The sequence below is a fragment of the Musca autumnalis genome, unplaced genomic scaffold, assembly GCF_047663935.1.
Source record: "Musca autumnalis isolate F117 unplaced genomic scaffold, ASM4766393v1 scaffold_1, whole genome shotgun sequence".
NCBI lineage: Eukaryota > Metazoa > Arthropoda > Insecta > Diptera > Muscidae > Musca > Musca autumnalis.
Genome location: NW_027411644.1, coordinates 153555937 through 153573083, shown reverse-complemented (window position 1 = coordinate 153573083; position 17147 = coordinate 153555937). Strand labels below are relative to the sequence as shown.

General features: G+C 35.5%; 1 protein-coding gene across 2 annotated transcripts in view; it reads right to left on the bottom strand.

Moving 5' to 3' along the window:
• LOC141388590 (serine/threonine-protein kinase 32A) overlaps positions 1–17147 on the bottom strand; it is a 182958-nt gene that overhangs the window by 77935 nt on the left and 87876 nt on the right. For both annotated transcript variants that reach the window (XM_073958535.1, XM_073958536.1), the window contains 2 exons: positions 16941–17106; positions 3397–3467 (listed from right to left, as the gene is read on the bottom strand). In XM_073958535.1, coding sequence (XP_073814636.1) covers positions 3397–3467; positions 16941–17106 — 237 coding nt within the window. The remainder of the gene's footprint in view (positions 1–3396; positions 3468–16940; positions 17107–17147) is intronic.

The window sequence follows — 17147 nt, the reverse complement described above, 5'->3', positions numbered from 1 at the left end:
ATCAGGGGCAAGCCCATACTTCCTGACAAAATAGCCTGAAAGATGCAAAAAGCCCTTATGACTCCGTGTGTAGTTGTTGGAGCGCAAGATAACTCTCGAACGGTTCTGCCGATTCGGTCCAAAATTTGGCCTTCGTATTAGTTTGTCCAAACAGTTTAAATTCGCAGAAAAGTTTTTTTCAGGGGCAAGTCCATATTTCTTGGGAAAACAGCCCGAAAGGTGTAAAAACCCCTATGTCACCGTAAAAAAACCCCTATGCCGGTCGGAGATCACGATAACTCTCGAACTGTTAAAGCGATTTGGTTCAACATTTGGTCTTCGTCATATTATATCCAAACTTAGTGTCATGGGGCAATGCCGGTCCACAACTTCCGGTACTTCTCCGCAATATTTAAAAAAATTTTACTAAAATGCTAGGACGATATCACTTGAATGGGGCAACCAATTTGGTCCAAACATTTAATCTCCTAATAGTTTGTTAAAATTTAGTTTAACTTCTAAAATGACCCATATCGATCCTCTCTAAGGGTACCTCCCCCACAAAAGTTCAACATTTGTGTCTTAGTGCAGTTAATTCCTAATCCACATTTTTGTCGGCAAGATCAAATGTTCAAAAAGGGCCACAAAATTCTGAAGAGACCTTAAATACATTCGATCTGTCCGTAGTTGAAAGTTTCACTTCACATTGGCTGAGGATATATATCTGTTGGCAATGCCGACTGACACTTTTTTACTTGTTATATATGTATGTCAAAATGAAAATTGTTATTACAACATTTATTGAATTGAAATTCATCAACATTGTGATGAAACACATTTATGAACACATACGGAAGCTGACTCTGTAAATATAACTTGGCCTCCCATTCATTTTTCGCGTTATTAGTTATTGTTCCATAATATCAAATAAACAGTACAACCTGTTGCATATTCAGTTAAGGTAATTCTGACAGAATAAGCAAATACCCTAAGGCCTTGTTTTTCCATGGTGCAATCCCAAATGCGAGAATAAACTGTTGGTGTGAACTGTGTTTGAAATACGTGTTGTAAAAGATATGATGAAAATACCGCTAAAACAACATGAAGTAAACGTTTTAGAGTTTTAGAATGTTCTGAAGAATTGCTGAGAACTTTATTTAGAAAATTTTTGTAAAGGGTTACTTGGTTCAACTCCCAATAGTTTGATACTGACCAGAATTTCAGCAATTATGTAAAACTTTTTATATTTTATCGATTTTTATGCCATAGATGGAATTTTGTGGTTTGTTTGAAAGATAAATTCTACTAGTTTAGGGCTACAATATTTTCAAAGACAGCAAGGCCAAATTCCTTTTCGTTTCAGAGATAAAGGTTAGATAAATGCAAAAAACTGTAGTTTTAGCCCGGTTTAGATGAGGCCATAAAATCCAAACTGGATCGGACAAGACAAAACCTTACTAGGGTTTTTGTAGTCTCAATATGTACTTTAAAAAATGCATACAAGTTGTTTGCATTTTCAGTATTGCATAGTGTGAGTCAACAATTATTAAAGTTAAAAAGACCTGAGCAGAATATCTTAAACGCTTCTTAATACCCTAGAAAGACGGCAGCGTTAATTTGCATTAACTGTCCTAATTCAAATTAATTCGTGCATGATCCACATTCTTAATGCACAAAATCGAACTGAATTCAAACTGCATTTACTAATTTTAATATGGCAATACTGTTTCAATATTCTATTGATTTACACTGAGTAACAAGGAATGGATGTGCAGAGCAAAAAGATAAAGCAGTGCAACCAAAAATTTGCAAACAACAACAACATACATGTTAACCAATAATCAGCTGATTGATAAATGCAGAAGCTGTCTTCTGTCAGAGTAAAACTAAATGCTGATCTTAATGCAAATTAACTCTGCCGTCTGTCTTGGGTATAATATAAATGCTGAAACGGATGCCTACAAAAATGCATTTGTAAAACTGACAAGCAATTTTCCAATATTTTCTGCAATTGAGTGGGTCAACCCAGTGTTTATGAATCGCAATGGAGAACTTATCCTTCGTAAATTGGAAACACATATTTGAAGATAATTCTGCTAATGATTTAAACACATGTTGGTGTAATGTTTGTTTTTATATACAAAAAATAACAATTTTCATTTCGACTGAATTTTAATAAGTATAAAACCCAGTAGAAAATCGACTCTTCGATGACATTTTCATTGACGATGCGTTGACGAAATTTCCAAAATTGTCATGTACGACAAGTTGCATGACCATATCTTGCAGTGTGTCTTGGCAAAAAACCCGATAATGGCCTGTTCGATAATAATTACTTAAAAAAGAAATTTCCCAAAAATCCTCAAATATTTTTCAGAATTCCCCAAAAATTCCCCAACCAATGCGGCCTTTGCTCTCAATTTGCAGTGTGTAGAAGGTGTTAGTCTGAGTCGACCTATACTTGCCCGTCCGTCCGTCTAGCATCCACAAAAATTGAGATAGGACGCTAAAGTTCGAAGATGGTATAGCCCCCATAAAACGGTACCGATTTCAGTAATTTCAACGTAATATAGAAATTCTCCACCAAAAATTATGGACTAATAACGGGTTTCGCCGATTTCCGATATTTGGACGTTTTTAGCTATATTTCCAGACCGAATTAGCTATTATTTGGCAAGTAATACAAAAACTGTTCCACCGAAAATTATGGACACAGGTCTACCTTTTAATATAGCCCCCATATAACAGTACAGTCCGATTTCGTGTATTTGGAAGTTATTATCTACATATTCGGCCAAAATTGGTAGTGAGTTGGGATTTAGGGTTCCCGGTGGTCAACAAACTCCTCCTTTAAATATTTCGGACATAGGTCTACGTTTTGGTACGACCCTATATAACGATTTCCTGTTTTTTTTATCTATATTTTCGAGGAAAATTTAATGTCATATGACATTTATGGTTCCCAGCGGTTAACAACTTTTACAGGTATTATCAAGTTTTTAGCTTACCGAATTAGCTGAAACTAGGTATTTGGGGTTCCCAGCAGTGAACGAACTTTTTCACCTAAAATTGTGGACATTGGTAGTTTCGAAACAGAAAGAATACTTATTATTCCATATTAGTTCAGAATATTTCATGGTAAGGGGATAAAAAGTTCGATCCGGCCAAACATACGGTTTTTTGCTGTTTTTTTTTTTGTTTTAGTTCAATTACATTTTTTTTTGGACCAAATAAAATATAAACGTCAACTAAATTTAAGGAAAAACAACTGAAATTAAAAAAAAAACTCATTCGTTGAATTCAACAATTTTGATCTTAAAATGCGATTGAAAACATTTACATATGCAAATATAAATACATGTGTGCATGTATCTAAAACAATACGACAGAAGGCGATAAGCTTCACATTTGACTTACTCTGTTTTGTAGATGATATCTTAAATCACCGCCTGTTAGCAGGTCGCAAACCATAAATAAATCCTCCTCATCTGAAATGATAACAAAAAGAAAGAAAGCAAAAAAGGATACTATGAATAGATATTCATACATATATTTTTGGAAATGAATTTGTATATACATGTACTCGTGTAGAACGCAACACAAACCATGCACGCATTCATTTTCACACACACACACATAGTCAACCACTTGCACGTACGACCACCACCACTCTAGAAGTGATACGTAAAAAATTACATTATAAACCACATTCCCTCTTTTATCCAATGCAATGCGGATGGTTGGAAGTGGTAAACATGCTTTCGACTTCCTTCAAGGACAACTTTGCTTATTTGCTCGTGTGTGTGTGTTGGCAAACTGCGATTGAAGCCCTTGTCTACATTTGTAGCAAAGTCAATTTTGCGTACAACTTGCACATAATTACGAAAAGGAACAAAGGAAGAAAGAATGTGAATACTTGAAATTGCTAAAAACCCACTCAAATGTTATTTCAATTGTATTCCGTCTTCTTAAATTCTATACCTTCCACCATAAAGTGAAAGTTACTTTACCTTGAAATATTTACATTTGTCTGGACTCAATAAAGGTCAGTGCCGCCACGTAATTATGAAATTTTTATTACATATAATCTTTTTGAGTGAAATATATTATGTGAATAAAGTACTCTGTAAGCAGTACATACCCCTGATGTAGTCACCCCGAAATTATATTTTTATTTTAGATATTTTTTGTACATTTTACTAACAAAAGTTTAAATTTTGTCCGATGATGCATGCTGCGTGAACACATTTCCCAGTGAGTCGTCGTCGTCATTAGAATACGAGACTCCCCCGCAATCCCCCTAACACCAACCGCATACACAGCACTTAACACCAGCCGTTGCTGTTTCAATCCCTGAAAATGCATCCTTTTTGCAATTTAATTGATATGGACTCCCAGGTAAGATGGAGGAAATATTGGATTTCATGAGTCGGAAGAATATGGTTACAACGTACTAAGGAAGGATCGCACCAGTCTGTTCAACAGATACCAATCTCGTATGAGCCTGGCTCTAATTACCCGTACATGGAAAGAAGGTATGGGGGTAGTAGTCAGATGTGGAACTGCCGAGGTGGAGTTGTTGAACGTATACATCCCGCCAAACATTAGCCCGCATATGGAAGGTCATAACCGTCTGGTCTTGGGCGACTTTAATGCTCATCATGAGTTGTGGCATTCGATCCACTGAAACGACCAGGGGGTATAGTGTTGGCTTTGCAGATTGATAGTTTACGTTTTGCACGGTCAATGAGGACGTCCCTACCAGAATTAACGGAGAATGTCACTGTTCGCCAGACATAACCATCGTTTCACCTGGGCCCTATTCCACGAAACAACTTATCGCTTTTCACTTTGCACTTATCAAAAATTAGCAGAAGAAAACGTTGGTGGAACAGAAATTAAAAAGAGAGCAAATAATTTTTAAGAACTTAGGCACTCAATTAACATATCACTTATCAAAAATAATTGTTCTGTGGAACACAAAAATGTGAAAATTTTCAAAAATATTGCTAAGTGCAAAATGAAAAGTTGAAAAGTTGTTTCGTGGAATAGGGCCCTGGTCTGACAAATGGCATCCCGTCGTTTCTCTTGGATCAGACCATCTCCCCATAATTGTCTCCTTCAGAACACCAACGATTTCATCATCTCTCAACGCTGCACTTTCACGGGAAATCTAATTGGCCTAGTTTTAGGAGAGTTCACTAATCACCGCTTCAGATATCTGCCCAACCCTTGCGATGTTCGGGTAGTAGAAAGGGCGTTCCGACACATCATCACTGCTGCAGCCGCCAGCCTGAAGAAGCCACCAACTCGAAGTGAGACTAAATTTCTCAGCAGATGTGATGGGATAGGAAATGAGCGTGATGAGCTTCGTCGTGCCAACCCCAGTGATTCCAGAGTCAGGGAGCTAACACTGGAAGATAAAAGGTTGGTCGGTGAGCATAAGCGGAACAAGTGGCTAGATCATCTGAAGAGTTGCAAAATTGGAGTCGGAATCTCTGAATTGTGGGTAACGGGTAAGTCACTCTGGAACTGGAACACTCTGACAGATCCGAAGAAGTGCGCAAGTTATTTCAGTCACAGTTTGTCGAGCACCCCGGGAGTAACAGGGCGAAGAGAAGAGGCATACGTCGCATTAGATTTATTCCCGCCGAGGATAAACCCCCACAATTTACACTGTATGATGTTGCGAGTGTCATCAGGAACGCTAAATCATCCAAAGCATTGGGTCCTGATGGAATCTCCATGGTAATGCTGAAACAGTTGGATGAGCCGGTAGTCGAGTATCTCACCAAAGTTGTCAACCTGTCGCTAGACACCCACATCGTTTCCGAAGTCTGGAAAATAAGCAGGTTGGTTCCACTACTGAAGCCAGGCAAGGATGCCTGCAAAGGTGAATTGTGCAGACCGATTTCGCTTTTGTCGTCCTTAGCAAAGGCTCTTGAGGCTTTAGTCCTCTCCAGCGTCAGAAATAGCCATATAATTGCCGATCATCAGCATGTGTTCCGCACAGCACGACAATAATACTGCACGCCATCTCCACACATACTCGTATTAGTCGGAGAATCAAATAGATCGATCCGTGTGATAGGACAGTGTTGGTGGCGCTCAACTTATCAAAAGCCTTTGATATTGCAAAGCACTCTATGCGGTTTGGGGAGATTGAGCAAACTACCCTCCTACCCAAGTTTGAAACGATGGATAATCAATTATATGTGTGAACGCCAGTCGTACGTGGAATTCAGTAGCAGAAAGTCCAAGACCCGTAGAATGAAACGGGGGTTTCTTTAAGGTGGGGTGATATCTCCGGTACTGTTTAACCTCTACCTCGCCTATATTCCAGCCCTCCAGACGACATTGAGATCGTAACGTATGCGGATGATTGTACGATATTGGCGGCTTGATGTAATTTGTGAAAGACTGAACTCCAATTTGACCAGTCTTACCACCTTTATCCACACGAGGAATATGCAAAAATCTGCCACTAAAACTACGACCTTTCTGTTTATCACATGGACTGCACACTCAATATGATACTACTGGTTATTTCAAAACCTACAGCTCATGAATGTGTTAGCAGCCCTAAATAATTATTCTCTAGTGGGCGGTATGTCAGCAAGTAAACTGTTCTTTAAAAATTTAGCATTTTAATTTCCACCGATCTTTGTCGGTAAGTTACAGAAATGGCTGGATTTCTTACTTATGTTATTTCTGTTTTTTTCTTTTCTGGTTAAATAATAAAGAGCTACCGCGGCAGAAATGACTTAAGCAAGAAAGCCAGGCATTTGTGTATCTCCATCTTTAAGTTCAAATTTAAATTAATCTCTGAAAGTTTGCTCCATATTTTTACGCATTTGAATGTAAATATAGGCTTAAAATATCAATGCTAAATAATTCAGTCGTTTGAACAACTAAATTTACATAAACAATTTAAAAAGATTAAATTCGATGTTCCCATTTCCGCTTAATTTAGCATTTTGTAGGCTATCCCCAAGGAAAAGGATGCGTACGCGTACGCAAGTTATTTTAAAATATGAAATTTTTAATTAATTTATTTTTAGATCTCCATGGCCATTCATGTTTAATGAACTTTGAAGCCAAACCATATTTCTCAATTATGTTTAACATACACACAGACATTTGTATGTATACGATTTTTTGTGGTATCCTTTTTTGGTACATAGCTCAAATAATTTCCTGTTAATTAGATATGCTTGACTTCAAAGCTTAACAAAAAAGAGCCAAAATTAGAAATTTTCAGATAGGGGATGAACTGCTTTTTGTGTTAAGTGGATTTTTCCTATACCAGGAAAAAACAATGACGTTTTGGTTGAACTTTTGAAAAATGATTGGGGCAGACATGTCTAATTTATGAAAGAAATCTGCCAACTGTCCGCATGCCAGTTTAAGGGGGGCAATAGAATGGAAGATAACAAAGAAAGACTCTAAAACAAAGATAGACAAGACAGCGGTTGGGGTGGGTGTATGATATTTCTAATGAAGTTAGGCATAGATGTTATGGTATCGTATACTTTCAATCATTACCTACCATATTTTAGAGGAGTCTCAAGTGGTGTGGAAAAGTGTTCCGGAGAAATAAGTGTTTATGTAGACTTATTTCTCCGGAACACTTGAGACTCCTAAGAATTATAGTCGGTAATGATTGAAAGTATACGATACCATAACATCTATGTACAACAAAAATCAATATTTTATTGGCAACGTTGATCGAAGACCGACTCAATTTTATGATTAAAGTTGGACGATACCGAAAGCCTGATTGTTTGATAAATCATAGCGATTTTAGCGCAGGCCCTAGATTGCCCTTTTCCAAAATTTTGTGTGTGAGGTTCCCGAAGGAGTGGACCTGTATAGTCCATATTTCAAAGGATGGTTCTAATCGGTTACTGCTTTCGAGAGGTATTGTGTGCATCATTTTAGCAAAAGGTTCTGAGCTTTTGTGGAGAAGGTACCGGAAGGAGTGGACTGATACGTGCCATCTTCGAACTTAAACTAAGTTTGGACACATATTACGAAAGCCAAATTTTGGACCGAATCGGGTGATCCGTTCGAGTGTTATTGTGCGCTCCAGCCAGATAGACGGACGTACATTACTCAATCGACTCCAAATTGCCTAAAACAAATTTCGCCCAAACATACCTGGGCACTATAGGTAATTTGGACAGGTTTTTAGGCAAAAAGTCGATTTTTGAACTTTTAATAACGCGAGTTTTCTAATTTGATTCGAAGTAAGAACATATCAATTTATATAGATGTACAATTTGTTTTCAAAAATATTCAAAACTCGCGGTATAATTCGAAGTTAAAATCTAAATTTCGAAGACAAAATAAAAAATTTTAAAAAAGATTAAAACTCAGAGCAGAATTTAAACGTAATTTGTATGAGTTTGGTAATAATCAAATACAAAGATATGATATTCAGTGGAATGGTGGCGGTGTGTACTTTCTGTTTTAAGAAATAATTTGCTTCAAAATGTTTGTTACAGCGGAAGAAATCGTCATATAGGATACAACCTAAGAATTATTTTTTTTACAAAATAATAGTTTTACATTATAGACTTTTACAAAATTGTCCAATTTTGTCCGAAATTCTGCTACCGGGAATATCTTCAGCAAAGGGTTCTGAATCAACTACATAATTACCAAGGTGCGATTTTTGCGTTTTTTGAGTTATATCACTTTTTTGAAGGTGCCCTCCTTGCAGAAAAATATATATTTTTTATTAATTTTCTCGTTTAGAGTTAAGTTTGATGATCTGAAATTATTTGCAAGTGAAAAAGGAAAGCCAAGGACTCGAACCCACATAGTCACCAAATTACGTTACCTGGTTTCATTGGTGGTAAAGCAAATCTTCGGACGTATCGACTATGTAATGGCTTCTCTGTCCTAGAACTTATCGTTTTTCAAATGCAAATGTGTTTTTGTACATTAACGCGGATACTTGGCCACAGAAATGCATTTTCTTCATGACAAACGCTTTTTGTGCTGACTTTGAAGTTATGAGTTGGCTTTGAACGCTAACACGCCATGACAAAATTTTTTGATATGTTTTTCAAATTTTTTCAAAATTTCAAAAAATAAAAAACGGGCTGAGCCCGGCTGGGATTTGAACCCACGTCCTTGAAAAACATATCAAAAAATGTTGTCATGGCGTGTTAGCGTTCAAAGCCAACTCATAACTTCAAAGTCAGCGCAAAAAGCGTTTGTCATGAAGAAAATACATTTCTGTGGCCAAGTATCCGCGTTAATGTACAAAAACACATTTGCATTTGAAAAACGATAAGTTCTAGGACAGAGAAGCCATTACATAGTCGATACGTCCGAAGATTTGCTTTACCACCAATGAAACCAGGTAACGTAAATTGGTGACTATGTGGGTTCGAGTCCTTGGCTTTCCTTTTTCACTTGCAAATAATTTCAGATCATCAAACTTAACTCTAAACGAAAAAATTAACAAAAATCATTAAAAAATTATCTTCGCCCTAAAAAGACAAAATTTCAAAAAATATATATTTTTTAATTTTTTGTTTGGTAAAGGAAATATTAAACACAAAAAAGCATCCGATTTGAACTAAAAACACATTTTCTTTAAACAAATATTCACCATGTGTTCTAAAAATGTACAGAAGTGTTGTGGTCAACATTTTTGTTAATTATAGCCGTAATAGGTTCTAACTTGGGATCATGATTGCGCGATTTATTTGGTCCTTTAAAAAAATATTATTTTTAAAGATATTTTCGCGAATCCATATTTTAGACATATCAATGTTTATAAAAATCTTTTGGCGGATCAGTACTTTAGTTCATTGTAACCGTTTTTCTTTTGTTTTAACCGCCTTCATTGGGTTGGAACGAATAAAATAGGTAAAATGAGAATATGGGGTAGGAAAAAGAAAAGTTGTTCGTTATATCCGGCGTTCGTCATAAACGTCTTCGTCTGTAAAATTCTTATTAAAGCCTACTTTTAAATATCATATGTTAAAATATTTGAAGCAGTGCTTAAATTCGTCGCTATCGCCTTGTGCTTTAAAGTGGGCCTGAAAATCCTAACAAATTGTAAAAAATTCTATTCGCGGGGTAACAATTTTTGTTTTTTATAATCGTGGTCGTTTTAAGAAGTTGAATGTGTGTACAAATATTAAGACAAATTCTTTGGAAACATAAAACTTTGTTCGCTATAAACGTAGTTTCTTATAACCGATGTTCGCTATATCCGAATTTTACGTTGTAATTCTTTGTTTTATCTTACTTTTGCATATAAAGCAATAAAAATTAATAAAAATCCCACATATCCACCGCTATTAATTTTTGCCTCAAAAACAGGCCAAATTACCTATAGTGCTGGGGTCTAAAAACAAAACATGAACCAATATTTATGATTTCTCGAATTGAGCTTTTGGATCCTCTGACAACACACAATATTAAATTACAGAAATCTCGGTTTGAAAATTTGACAGAAACACCTCGAAATACATAAAATTGGGCAATACCGGCGGCAAGACTAAAACCTGGATATACATGTGTATGGGGATAGTTTTTTGCGAGTAAGTTTTCAATCTTCTGGGAACACAAAATTCCAATTAACAACCAATCCGGCAGAAAATTTGGACTAACATCTTCAAAAAAATCTTAAATTGGATGGTACTACGTTTTTTATAGCCCCCATATGAAAAACGTGGACATATACTGTCTGATTTTTTGCATGGGATGTTTTGTACCCCTAGCAAAGTCTAAATACCAGATTTTAGTTATTCCGGTGGAAACAGTGTTGCTAAAACTTTTAAAAATTTTGTAACGAACACATTTTGGGGGATATTGAGGCCACCGCCTTCAAAATATCGAAAATTGGGAGGGACCGTTTTATGGGAGCTATATGCAGACGTGGACATACACCGAAAACTTTATGGTGGAAAGTTGTATAACCACAGAAGACTAAGTACAAAATTTCTATGGGGTCTGTGACAAACCGTGGGCTGATATAACCCATTTTCAATACCAAATATTCTTAGGGTAAGAAAAACTTTTGTACCAAATTATGAATCTCTATCTTAAATATTGCGAGCTGGATCATGATTTCAGCAGACCGACGGACATAAGTCGTGGTGCTTTACGAGGGCGGTTCGGAAACTTCTTAGCCTATCAATAAAAGAGAATAGTTAGTTTTTCAGAAATATTTTTATTTTTCAATATAATCTCCTGAAACTGCAATACACTTAGTCCAACGCTTTTCTACCAATTCCATTTTATTTGGCTTAAAACGATCCAAACAAGCTTGGGAAATGTTCATTCTTATGCGTTTTTGATCGACAGTTAACAAATGCGGCACCCATCTTGCAGAAAGCTTTTTCATCTGTAGTTCTTCATGCAAAATTAAATGGACTCGATCATTTGAGAAGCCCATGATATTAGCAATTTCACGCACTTTTATTAGTCGATCATTTAATACCATATCATGCACTTTGGCTACAATTTCTGTTGTTGTTGCTGTTTTTGGACGTCATACTACGTGGTTCATCTTCAATGCTTGTACGACCACGTTTAAATTCAGCAACCCAATTTTTTACTGTTGCATATGAAGGAGCACTTTCACCTAACACATTCACCATATCATTATGAATTTCTTTTCCCGATAAACCTTTTTTATGTAAATATTTAATGACAGCACGCATTTCTAATTTTTCCATTGTAAAAAATTGCGGATGCGTCTTTTTTGAACACCTGTTTCTATATGAAGGAGTTGCCAGATCGAAACAAAATTTAACATGTGTTCATAACAGAGATGGAAGTTTCCAAAACACTTAACTTTTTTCTGTTTATACCGCGCTTTTTGTGCTAGGCTAAGAAGTTTCCGAACTGCCCTCGTATGTGAGTACCTACCTTGCGGTCTACCTTACAGGGCTCTTAATACATTGAATGTCCCGCATAATATTTACGAGTACCAATTCGCTGACACGTAATTGGATGTGATCGCCTCCTTAGTTAGAAGCCGAGCCTATTTAAACTGCTGCCTTTCTCTGAGTCAGGCACCCTCTTGATAATCTAACTCCACGTTCGTGTGGAAAATCTACCCGCGATTTGGGATCTTAACCACAGCCACCGCTATGTTCCCACAAGGGGGCCAACACCAACCGCCAGGTTGGATCCGAAGTCCCAGGAGCACCTCGATGATGATGATTATTTCGTATTCAATTATCACAGTAAATTAGGATTTTGATTTTCAATTAATCGAGCTAACATGACCTAAGGGGTTTGTATTGTGTTGGCGTGATACCAATAAAAGTTGATAGCTCAGGATGAAATGATAATAAAATAAAAACAAAATATCAGTTCAAATATTTTCAGATTTTATTGTTTGTATAGGGGTTCTTCGAATATGAAACATTACGGCGTGTCCTAAGTAGAGTTGTGCCAAAGGAACTATTTGGAACTATCTAGTTCCTTTCGCAGTTCCAATGGCCCACATTTTTTCTTTGAACAAACTGCGTATACTTACTATCACACGTTATATTTCATGATGTTACTCATACGCTCTGGAACTAGTACAAGGAACTAGGAACTAGATTGCCCAACTCTAGTCCTAAGACACCACTTGTAGAGAAGTTTTACATGGCTGAAATACTCAGGAAATGTCGCCAACATTACTGAGAGGCAGTTAGCCAAAGTTGAAAATTTGATGTTGTCTAGCCGGGGAATGGAACCCCCGACCTTCTGCGTGCAAGACGGGTGTGCATACCATTGTACCACGATGGCAATGTGTATCGAACTTATACATATTGAACAAGTGAATTCTAAAGAAGGCCCATACATCCACCAATATGTTACGATTGTTTCGCTGTTGGTTATTCAGCTCATCAGGCATATCGGATGTGAAGGGCTAGAAGACAAAGTGGGAGTTTGATAACTTATATTTATACACGGACATTATTCCAAATTTGCAGATATGAGGTATTTTTGAAGCCTTTTTTTCTATCAAGTCCACCTAGTGTCTTGCCTAGAATCATTTCTCAATACATTCCACATGTAAAATCGAAGGGGTTTTCCTTCATGAATATATTTTTAATTTATAACCTCAAAGCGGTGGTACCGTTATATAAGACTTTTTTGCAGGGATGCTCCTTACTCACTAAGATCCAAAAATAAAATTTTCAGCCAATGTGGTTCAAAAAATTGGTCAGAAAACTTAAAAACCTTTAAATAGGAGGTACCGTCAAATGGGGCTATATCGAAGAACACGTTATATTTAACTTTTTAGCTAAATCGGTTGATTAGTTTAGGTAAAATCCTGAAAATATGTAAAATCGGGCGGTACCGTTATAGGCGGTCTATTCCCCAGCGTCGCAGTTAGTCGAAATTAATCCATTTAGAATATATAGTTTGAGAGCTCCTCTAAATTTCTGTACCATTAGAATAGTGAAACCCCGTGGGACTTTTTAGTTATATCCTATTGAAAATTAACTAATTAAAAATACATTAATACCTCGATTTGCGCTGTTTCAATTCGCGTTTACAAAAAAATATTAGATTTTGTTTCGATTTGCGTTACTGATTCGATTTGCGTTACAAAAACAATATGTGTATGTGACTTTAAATTTTGTAAAGAGGACATTCATGAGTTTTTAACGCCACACAATGAAACAATTAGCAACTATTGTTTAGTTTCCATTTTCTAGGAACATGCTTTAGAGGAAGAATCACCGCGTATAATAATGTTACCACTTAAATATAAGAAGCTATGCAAACTATAACTAAGCAAAGCAATTCTTATATTTATAGACATCGATAAAGATGAAAATCACAACGGCAAAGCCAAAAAGGCTATGGAAAACCATGACATTTATTTACCAAAAAATCAATTCAACTAAAAAAATAAAAAAAAAAATCTTAGAGAAATAAAATTCAATAATATGACCATAGTTTATGAAAAAAAAAATAATTGTACAGGAATGAATTTATAATATTATGTATTAGTTAAGATTTTCGTAAATGGACTAATGTTATGTTTTTTATACACAGAAAAAAATACTTTATGAATTTTTACATATTTTCGTTCATGATGTAGTTTTTTCATACTGTACAGGTACTTCACATAAGATACACGTGCAGTTTCTTATATCCATCCGAAAGCTACTATTTTTTAAAAAATATGTAAGATTTTCATGAGATTTTTCCCTACATCCCCATTATTTGCTCTCATATTTCCTCTCTTGTTTGGTAAATGCTCTCAACTTTGTTCTCTTTTTCTTTTGAATGGTCTCACCATCACATTAACACTGTATCAACAAACCACAACAAAACAACCTGACTGAAATACAGCTAAACGATTTACGCTAAACTACCACCGTCGCAACAACTAACAAACCAAACACCTGTAGTGCGTTTGTTGTAAAAAACAAAGTGGTTGTACGATATAGTTCGCATCTATAATTTTTTAATTTCTTTAATATAAAGTCAACATCTAATATTTCAACCTAGTGCTGATAGACTCATCATGTATGTACTGAACTAGTGAAAATCATTAGAAGAAACTGTAAATTACAATAATACAAAATCAAAGCATTATAAAAAGCAGCAAAACTTGTCTCTTGTTTGGTTGGTTGGTGGTGGTGGTTGGTTAGTCAATAAAAACAAAACAACAACCCGCCAAAATGTTTTTTTAATCTCTCAGAAAAAAACAGTATTTTCTGCTTTATGAAAGGCATTCTGAAATTCAGAAATTTGAACCTTGGCTAGACTTTATGAGCACTATTCCTAAAGTGCAGTATATTTTTCTGTGTATGCTAATAATAACAACATTTACATAGCATTTGTATCAATGACTGTTGAAAACCACATTCGCATGAATTTTTTGTGAAAAATTTAGAAAAAAATCCAAAAAAAATTTTGGAAGCAATCAAATAATTCTTCATGCAAATACGTGAAAACATGTGCTTTGATTTGCGTTGAAGTTCACCGGAACCAACTATTAACGCAAATCGGATCCAAAACAAATGCGGATGTTCTACAGAACTGTAGCCTAAAATACAATTGCTTCTAAGCACATTTGAATAGTTCCGGTTTTGTACTATCGGATAGCAAAAAAGAACCATTAATAAATTCCAATAACTCGTGATAATATTGTCCACACAAAATGGACAAATTTCCTTGCCTTTTTGAGTATTTGTTAACGTAAAAAGGTAACGTTTTAGGTACCGTTACTTCAAATATAATAGTGCAACCAACGAAATTTTCATCTTTCTCTCTGAACTGGCTTGTTTTCTAACACTACATGTCAAATTTTTGGGAATTTTTGAAAAAAAAAAAATATTTTAGCATTTTTGACACAAAATATTGGATTTGGCCACACTGTGCACCCCCATTTTAGTTTCTTTGTGGTCTTGTCAAAATTGATACCGATATTTCCTTGGCATGCAATGCAAATAGAGATTTCATTTCTTTGGTGAGTTATAGTTAGTGGAGAAAATTATAATTTGTCTTTGACATCATTCTTCTCAAATAATGTTTTGTTGGCCAATTTTGCATTAACTCAAATGTAGTACGACTTAAGCCTAAAATGTGTTTTTAATTTTTGCATATTTCAAGTGTTTAGATAAGATATAGAATTTTTACATATTCTAGGACCTATAGTAAAATTTTATGCCAAACAAATTTGTAGAATGATTTAATCTGCTACGATCTTATCTTATAGGAGATTTTTATGATTTTTGGGAAAAGGGACCAAAAGCACTCCCGCACAAGGATTAAATAATATGAACAATTAAATTAGCGACTGACTGTTCACCAGGTTAGGTCAAAGTCCATTCATTTTTAGATTTTTGCCCAGTTTTTGGAAAATTGGCCTGTGCACGTTCCAATATAATTTGGATGATTGCACGATTGAGACGGACAGACGAACGCAAATACACACAGAGAAGATATATTGTAGAAGCAATCATATTCTAAGAGAAAATTACGGTATTTTAAAAATCTGAAAATATATATTATTGATTCAACAATATATATTGTGTCACTATGGTGCCTGGCACAAAATATATGTTTAAATCAACAATATATATTTTCAGATTTTTAACATACCGTATTTTTCTCTTAGAGTATGATTGCTCCTACAATATCTCTTCTCTGCGTATAGCCTGATCGACTCATATAGGTGGGTCTACGACCATTATTTTAGTTTATTATCTGCTAAAAACTTTTGAGTGGTTTATGAAAATGTTAAATTGTAAATGACATTACTTCATTTGTTATGCGATATTTTTAATTCACTTACTTACGCCTTAAACGCAACCACATTCATTCCATTGTTTTTGCATCTGATGAAACGCGCAATATATTGTTGTATTAAATTTCTGAAAATTCCTTATTTCATTAAAGACTTTTTCGAACTCATCAAAGATCCATTAAACATGTGTATAATGTTATTATAAAAAGAAACACTTTTCATGTTCTTTTTCACACATTATAAGATGCTAGGCGGAATGTTGGAGGAATATATTAAATATCATCAAGTTACATCCACCACCATCCCTCCCCTTGCCAACAACCTGTCAAGCGTAATGCACTGATAATGGATTTATAAATGAACAACAACTTTTACAAGTTTTTTTCAAGTGACTTTCAACGATAGAATACTTGTACTCATCGTACATCGTCTAGAAACGAAAAATTGTGTTATGTATTGCTAGGCTTCAAAGAAAAAACCTCTTTATAGGTATATGTTCATATACATACATGTACATATACGATGATGACTATTGGCGTTGGTGTTATACATAATACATATTCATTTATTCATACGTGTGGTAGTCATACATCCATCCAACCGTTGCCATCCATCCATCCACGCTTCACTCAAAAGGGATTTTTTTTATGTATGTGTGACCATGCAGTCTCTTCTATCACAAGGCAATATCCAAGAAAAAAGGTAAATACGACATTTACATTACCTTGAAAGGAAAACCATAAATTCACCAGAAAAGGATGTTCCAAGGAGGAAAGTAACTCGACTTCTTTAAGAACGCCTCCCAAGGCACCACGGCTTTCGCATGCTGAACGGCTGACGTATTTCATGGCATACAATACTCCGCTGTCACGTTTCTGCACGATACACACCTGTCGGAGAGAAAAGAAAGATGAGAATGAAAAATACATGC